At 40.3% G+C, this 8,089-nt stretch overlaps 1 protein-coding gene across 1 annotated transcript; it reads left to right on the top strand.

Moving 5' to 3' along the window:
• Positions 1-243: 243 nt before the first annotated feature.
• On the top strand, positions 244-2,941 carry LOC149152966 (oxalate--CoA ligase-like). The gene is made up of 4 exons (XM_089439573.1): positions 244-756; positions 1,068-2,136; positions 2,210-2,313; positions 2,427-2,941. The coding sequence occupies exons 1-4, from the start codon at positions 538-540 to the stop codon at positions 2,643-2,645; spliced, it is 1,611 nt and encodes a 536-aa protein (XP_089295699.1). The 5' UTR covers positions 244-537; the 3' UTR covers positions 2,646-2,941.
• Positions 2,942-8,089: the final 5,148 nt, after the last annotated feature.

Below are 8,089 nucleotides of genomic sequence, written 5' to 3'. Positions count from 1 at the left end.
AATTAAGTGGGTCATTTTATAAGCAAAAGAAACAGCGGTACTGGTGAGCAGAGTGAGGGTGAGGTTCCATGGGGCACGCTCCTTCTACCTGGCAACATGACCGTGCTCCATCAAATGTTAGAATGGAAGGTGCAGCCAACTTAGAATTTAGGTTACACCGCGAAATGCTGGAACGCATTTATGTATATAAATATGAAGGGGTGTTCCCTTCGAATGAATACACAATATTCGACATTGTCTACATTGGACGTTTTCATAGTTTTTCAGTAACGTTCAAGTTCATCTCAGCTACTTTCGTTTTTTTTTTTACTTGATTGATTGCTCTATACATTTTCGGATTTCTTCGCTTCAATATTTTCTCTGCCGTGAATTCCTGAATTCCTCCCTGTCAACAGAGGGCAATTTATACCTCTCGTGTTGTCGGGATTTTGAAAAATTGTTGCTGGAGTTTTTACATCTGGTGGGTTATCGCTTTTATGTGCCTGATATTTCCAGTTGTGATAAACCTGTGAGCGATCCTCTCTCTATTCCTATTCAATGGCAAGCAAAGGAGAATTCCGTCCTCTGACTCTGAGTGCGCTTCTAAACTATGCCTGCGACGAGTTTCCCCAACACAAGGCTATCATTCTGCCCGGGAAATTCGAAGTTACATACGCGGAACTGCAAAGGCTCGTCAATATCTGTGCCGCCGAGCTAAGAAACGCCGGGATCGGAAGAGGGGATGTGGTGGCTCTCACCTTTCCTAACTCTATTGAGGTAAAGATTCACGCTACGCTTTTCCCTTTGGTTTAAGCAATATTCCTACAACTTTTTAACAGAATCTCTCAAGTCATTGTTGTTTTCTCTATGTCTTTTATCCCAGGATTCCCTGAAATTTTGGTTTTCCTCTTTTATCCCCCCTTCATTCTGTTAGATCTCTTACAGTTGCAGATTGTGCCCGTTTTTTTGTAATCTGCTGTTTTGAAGGGAAAAATAGTCATCATTAAAGGATAGTTTAGGTAATTTCATGACATGATGGGTCAGGTTCATATTTCATCGCTGAATATGTTAGTGCGTCTTTGGCGCAGTTCGTGATACTGTTCCTTGCGGTGATAAGGGCCAGAGCAGTTGCAGCACCACTGAATTCTGCCTACACTGAAGAGGAATTTGAGTTCTATTTAGAAGATTCCGGGTCCAAAATGCTTATGGTATCCACGGAAGGAAATTCGTCGGCCGAAATGGCAGCCATAAAGCTCGGTCTCGCTGTGGCCGCATTACAATTCGATCTCGATACCGACAGAAATGCAACAGTCGACTTCCATCCGAGATCGAACTTCGTGGGATCAGAGGGCAGCGATGAGGCTAGCGATACCGACCTTAACCTGGAAGACGACTTGGCATTATTTCTTCACACGTCTGGCACCACTAGCCGGCCAAAGGGAGTCCCGTTGACGCAATTAAACCTGGCGGCATCCACGAAACACATCATAGACGTGTATGAGCTTTCGCCCTCCGACCTAACCGTCATTGTCTTACCGCTCTTTCACGTCCATGGTCTCGTAGCGTCATTGCTCTCGTCCATGGTCGCAGGCGGAAGCGTCGTAATTCCGTCTGCCGGTCGATTCTCGTCCTCAACGTTTTGGAACGATATGAAAACCTACGGTGCTACTTGGTACACAGCGGTGCCTACCATTCACCAAATTTTGCTAGAGAGGCACATCACAAAGCCTGAGAGCGAGTATCCAAAGCTACGATTCATCAGAAGCTGCAGCGCCTCTCTGGCTCCAGCAATACTGGAGCATCTGGAGCAAGCCTTCGGCGCTCCTGTTCTTGAAGCTTACGCAATGACAGAGGCTTCTCATTTGATGACGTCCAATCCGTTGCCACATCGTGGTGTTCATAAACCGGGATCCGTGGGCAAGGCGGTAGGGCAGGAATTAGCCATTCTGGATCACAACGGAGTTGTTCAGAAACAGGGATGTAGCGGTGAGGTCTGTATACGGGGTTTGAACGTTACACAGGGTTATCAAAACAACCCAGAAGCCAATAAAACCGGTTTTCAGTTCGGGTGGTTTCACACCGGAGACCTCGGTTACCTTGACAGCGATGGATACCTGTTTCTGATTGGGCGAATTAAAGAGCTTATCAATCGAGGAGGTAAACACCAATAAGCTAGGACAGGGTTGAGTTTTGATTAATTTGTGAATTAACGTTTGAAACTATTTTACAGGCGAGAAAATATCACCTATGGAAGTAGACGCTGTGTTACTGTCGCACCCAGCAGTGGCCGAGGCTGTTGCTTTTGCGGTTCCTGATGACAAATACGGAGAAGAGGTGATTTACTCGCGTTCAGCATATTTTTCCTAGATTTAGCTAATAAATTTATTAAGAAAATTGTGGTTTAATTAACGAAAGAGATTCCTCTGAATCTGGTTGTGACGTGACAGATCAACGCAGCGGTGGTTCCAAGGGATGGGGTCACTGTAACTGAAAGAGAAATAAGGGATTTATGCAATAAAAATTTGGCCACATTCAAAATACCGAAAAGGGTATTCATTACAGACTGTATCCCGAAAACTGTAACGGGAAAAGTCCAGAGGCGACTGGTTGCGGAGCATTTCATAGCAGTTGTCTCATCTGCGAAGGTCCCTAAATTCGGGGCATAACTTATCTCCTCTCGTAGTCAAGTAGAGCCGCTCCACCTCTATTTCCTAATCCATTTTGTATGCAAAATCTCACTTTGTCTCATTTTATAGATTCGATCGTTTGCCTCGCACTCCCTGGCGGAGGAAAATAATTTTTCTACTGACGCATCGTGTTATTTATTTCCGATGTGTATGGGTAAATAATAAAGACGATTTACGGTTGTTGACGCATATCATCGGAGATTTGGAGTAAGATGATATGTCCGATTGTAATGTAATCCATTGATATCAAAGTTGTATATTTTATTGGAAAAGATTTTATAAAGTATTTCCAACAGCTGCGTAGCAATCACTGGAAGATGGGCTTTTCTACCTTGCCAGAATTTTCATGCGATAGATATTGTGGCCTGCCTCTCGAGCGAGAATACCAATCACAGCGAGAAGACCTACCAATCACTTAGGAGTTACAGTCAGAAATTGAAGGTCTCGGAATTAGCCTGCGTGGGATTCTCTAGTTACCATGTGCCGTCTCGTTAATACCCATCCACCTTTATAGTTAACGGACAGTCGTCAATGTGGAATCTTGGTCTAAATTAGCATACCCTGCCGATGGAACTGGGAATACAAAACTGAATCACTGGAAGTTTCCATATTATTATTTTAATTATAAATAAGGAAAATAGTGTAATGAAAATTATTTTATTAAAAAGTAGTTTACTATTTTGAGAATGATCATCTATTATATTATATCTTTTGACATTTTCCAAATCTATAATATTTTTTTTGTTTGTTTTAAACGTAAATGACAAAATCTTCACAAAATCCATTAAATAAAATATTTTAATGACTTAGTCATACACACTGGCAAAGTTCTATCACTTTTTTATTTATATATTTAAAAAAAATTTAAAAATTACAATTAACGTGAATATATAAAATTTATGTAAAACAATGAATCGTGATATTGTATTTAGAAAAAATACATTTTATGTAGGAATTTACAGGGTAAGTTCCTCAGATAGAACACCAAAGGAAAACCCTCAAAGAGGGAAACAGTGCACGGCGTGAGCCAACGCGGCCACTTCAGGCAATTTATTAATAAAAGAATGACAATTTACATAAGCTTCTCTCATGAATGGTTAACATACAAATGACCCTCCATGCTCTTTAAATAGAAATCATGGACCAATCGGGTGTTAAACCACGGATCAAGTGTCGGTAATATCGAGGAGAGAATGAACCGTCGGATCACTACATATCGTAACCGTCGGATTGTAAGTTACAAAATATACATAGTAAAGAAACACACTTTACCTAACTCTATACTAGACCAAGTTGTACTTAACTATTTCCTATGTGTCGGAATATCCTAACATCCCCCCTTAAGAACAACTTGCGATATGATTGAAGGATTTACAAATATGACACAATAGGAGAAGGAAGGAGGCACTAGAGCCTATCCCCCCTTAGTGACAACTCCTGAACTCCAACCATAAATCAAAGTTTAGTGAACTTTGCCTCTGTGAGAGCCTTTGTAAAGATGTCTGCAACTTGATCATCTGTTGAACAATATTGCACTTCAATAGCATGGTCATGAATGAGCTTTCTGATGAAGTGCATGTGCAGTTCAATGTGTTTGCTGCGCTGATGCTGGACTGGATCTTTGCATAGTTGAATGGCACTTTGATTATCACACCAAAGTGTAGTCAGATGCTGCTGCTGAAAGCCAAACTCTGACAGGATCTGACGAAGCCACAGGGCTTCCTTACTAGCTTCTACGGCACCACGATACTCTGCTTCTGCTGAAGAAAGAGAAATGGCACCTTGTTTCTTGCAAGCCCATGTAATAGGTCCTGAACCAAGAGTGAACACATAACCTGCAGTAGACTTCCGATCATCAGGGTCACCAACCCAATCGGAATCAGTGAAACCAACCAATAGAGGAGATGCTTCGGCATTGTAATGAATTCCAAACTGAACTGTACCTCAAACATAATGAAGTATTCTTTTAATTGCTTTTCAATGTCTTTCACGTGGGTTTTGCATAAACCGAGCAACAAGGCCAACAGCAAAGGAAAGGTCAGGACGAGTATGGGTTAGATACAAAAGTTTTCCTACAAGTTGACGGTATAAGGTAGCATCAACTTCAGGAGAAGTACAAGTGACTAAAAGTTTGACTCCAGACTGAAAGGGGGAAGGGGCTGGCTTACAGTCTTCCATGTGAAAATGGCGTAGAATATCACAGGCATACTTGGATTGGGAAAGGGAAATACCTTCCTTGGATTGCAAGATTTGAAGACCAAGAAAATAATGTTAGTGTCCTAAGTCTGTCATTTCAAACTTTCTTTTAAGGCTAGACTTCACATGGTTTATAAGGTTGGGATCACTACCAGTCAGGATAAGATCATCAACATAAAGAACAAGAATGATAAGAGACTTGCCCACTTTCTTGGTGTAGATAGTATTGTTAGAATGACACCTAGAAAAGCCATTTTCTAAAAGAAAGTTATCCATTTTGGCATACCAAGCTCGAGGAGCTTGCTTGAGACCATAAAGGGATTTCTTAAGCCGACATACAAAGCTGGAGTCTGTTTGTATAAAGCCAATAGGTTGTTCCATATAGATTTCTTCATGCAAGTCCCCATGCAAGAAGGCGGATTTAACATCCATCTGATGGACTTACCATTTGAAAGACGCAGCAAGGGAAAGAACAAGGTGGATAGAGTTCATTTTGGCAACAAGGGAGAAGGTTTCAGTATAGTCAATGCCTTCAACTTGTGAAAAACCCTTACCAACAAGACGAGCTTTATGTTTATCAACTTTCCCATTTGGTCCACACTTGGTTCTGTAAACCCATTTGCATCTAACAAGTTTTCATCCCTTTGGTAGAGGAACAAGATCCCATGTATCATTTGCCAATAATCAATGATATTATTCATTCATAGCTGTTTCCCAATCTAGATGGCCTGAAGCTTCTGCAAAGGTGTCAGATCATAATTCACTAAAGTTTGAGCCAGTAAAGAAGAGGCTCTCTCGAACTGAGAACGTGTACGTCGTTGATCTGTAGGATCACCAGCGAGATCACCTACTGCATTCCGAGTAGCACAGACCCATTTTGGAAGCTGAGGAGCTGAAGGAGGATCCTGAGAAGGTGGGGGAGGATTTTCATCCTCGCTTTCATCATATGAAGAAGAAATATTTTCAAAAGTGGAAGAGATAGGGAGAGGTGGCACATCCGCCGAACTAGGCTCGCAGGCCGATATATTTTCAGCAAACTTTACATCTCTTCTAATGATAACATTTTTGGACTTAAGTGGAATAAGTCTATATCCTTTGACATCTTCAGAATATCCAACAAAAATACATTTTTCACTCTTAGGTTCTAAAGCTTTATGTTTCTCATCTGGAATATGGGCCCATGCTTCACTTCCAAAAACACGAAAGTGACTTACATTTGGTTTGATTGAGCTCCATGCTTCTTCTGGAGTCATATTCTTTAAAACCTTAGTAGGAGTGCAATTTATTATGTAATTTGCACAGTTAATTGCTTCTGCCCAATAATTAAGACTAAGTCCTTTAGATTGAAGCATACAATTAGCCATTTCCTTTAAGGTGCGATTCTTCCTTTCAGCTACACCATTTTGTTGTGGAGTATATGGAACAATATGTTGCATTTGAATTCCATTCTCAGTGCAAAAGTTGATGAATGTGTTTTTAACATATTCTCCGCCATTATCAGATCTTAGCTTAAGAATTTCATGTCTAGATTGTTTTTCAACAAAGGCCTTAAAGGCCAAGAACATGTTAAATACATCACTCTTGAGTTTTAAGAAGTATACCCAAGTGCGTCTGGAGAAATCATCAATGAAAGTTAAGAAATACGTGTAGCCAGGGAATGAAGCAACTGGAAGTGGACCACATAAATCACTATGCACGAGCTGTAAAGGGGCTGAGGCGTGCCGAGAGGCACGTTTTTCAAAAATGTCCCAATGATGTTTTCCGAGTACACATTCGGAACAAACACCATCTCTGCAAGATACCATTGGAAGACTTGTCACCATATTTTCTTTACATAGATTCTGAAGAGAGCGATAGTTTAAGTGACCAAATCGCTCATGCCAAAGTTTGCTCACTTCATCATTATGAGCAACAAATACTGAGGGAAGATTTGATGACCCAAAGTTGTGAAACTTATAGAACCTTGTAGAATCATCAGCAATGCCAGTAGCTAAAATATGTCTAGGATCTCTTAGGTCCTTAATTACAACATCGTGAGGTGAAAATTCAACGATTTTACCTTCACCTGAATGGGTTATCTGATATACAGATAGAAGGTTGTAGGATAAGGTTGGAACACATAATACATCATTAAACTGACCATTGTCTAGATGAACAGTTCCAGTCCCTACAACACTAAGAGATCTATCATCACCAACATATATATTTTTGGTGTTACAATCATTTAAAGAAGAAAACATGGCTTTGTTTTTGGCCATGTGATAAGAAGCTCCAGAATCAATGAGCCATTCATGAGAATGAGAAGAAGAAGATACATTTAGTGCATAGCCAGACCGAGATGCTTGACAACCACATGCAGAAAGTGACATTCCTAAAGATGAAGTTGAAGTTGAAGATTGCTCCAAATGGATGTTATGCTTCTTCATTGCTACTTCCAAGGCTTCCATCTTCTTAAAGCATTTGGATTCTAAGTGGCCATCTCGATTACAAAAGTTTCAATGTCTATCAATCTTCTTCCATTTGTTTTTATTTGTCTTATCATTTTGTTGAAATGATTTTTCATTTAGAGGCGGAAATTGCTTAGGACCCTTGTTTGGTTTAGGACCATTCCTTTTAGGATACAACTTCCTAGGATTCTTTGAATTTGGTTGCTGCTGGGCAGCTAACGCTTTCTTAGAAGAGTTTCCAAGATGAAGAAGACCAAGGTGTCAGAGTTTCTCTTGTTCTCTTATTAAAGAATCACAAAAGGAATCAAAGGAAGGGGACTTGTAGGCTTGTCCTTGAGAAATGAAGACTTTTCTTGTAGAATGGAAGGTGGAAACAAACACAGAATAGGCTGGTCCCAACTTAGTAAGAATGGAGTAGATAAGGCTACTATCTTCTTTCTTAACCTTAACACCTTCCAAGAGAAGTCTAAGGGTCTTAAACTTGGACAAAAAATATTCAATGCAAGAAAAATTATTAGGGTCCAATGTAAGCAATTCATTTTCAAGTTGATGGGCTTTAAGTTCATTTTTAATTCCAAAGACTTTAGTAATCTGTTTCATTGCTTCATCAGGAGTATCAAGTTCTACAATATGGAATCTAAGATCTCGAGAAATAAACATCCCTATCAACCCACGTGCTTGGTCTTGCTTATTTTCCCTTTTAGCTGCCTTTTCTTCATCTTTTGGTTTGGTCTCTTGGTCTGTGGCTATTCTGTAAAGACCTTTACTTCTAAGTAAATC

The sequence above is a fragment of the Pinus tabuliformis genome, chromosome 9, assembly GCF_031772625.1.
Source record: "Pinus tabuliformis cultivar Carrire ecotype Pingquan chromosome 9, CPIR1, whole genome shotgun sequence".
NCBI classification, from domain to species: domain Eukaryota; kingdom Viridiplantae; phylum Streptophyta; class Pinopsida; order Pinales; family Pinaceae; genus Pinus; species Pinus tabuliformis.
Note: the sequence above shows the minus strand (reverse complement) of the source record. Positions and strands in the feature narration are given on the sequence as shown.

What these genes read in the sequence shown, in the direction of transcription:
- LOC149152966 (XM_089439573.1), top strand. Translation starts at nt 538, where the DNA reads ATGGCAAGCAAAGGAGAATTCCGTCCTCTGACTCTGAGTGCGCTTCTA. An exon ending in AGAGCTTATCAATCGAGGAG is followed by an intron (nt 2,137 to 2,209) that starts GTAAACACCAAT and finishes ACTATTTTACAG; the next exon opens with GCGAGAAAATATCACCTATG. An exon ending in ATGACAAATACGGAGAAGAG is followed by an intron (nt 2,314 to 2,426) that starts GTGATTTACTCG and finishes GTGACGTGACAG; the next exon opens with ATCAACGCAGCGGTGGTTCC.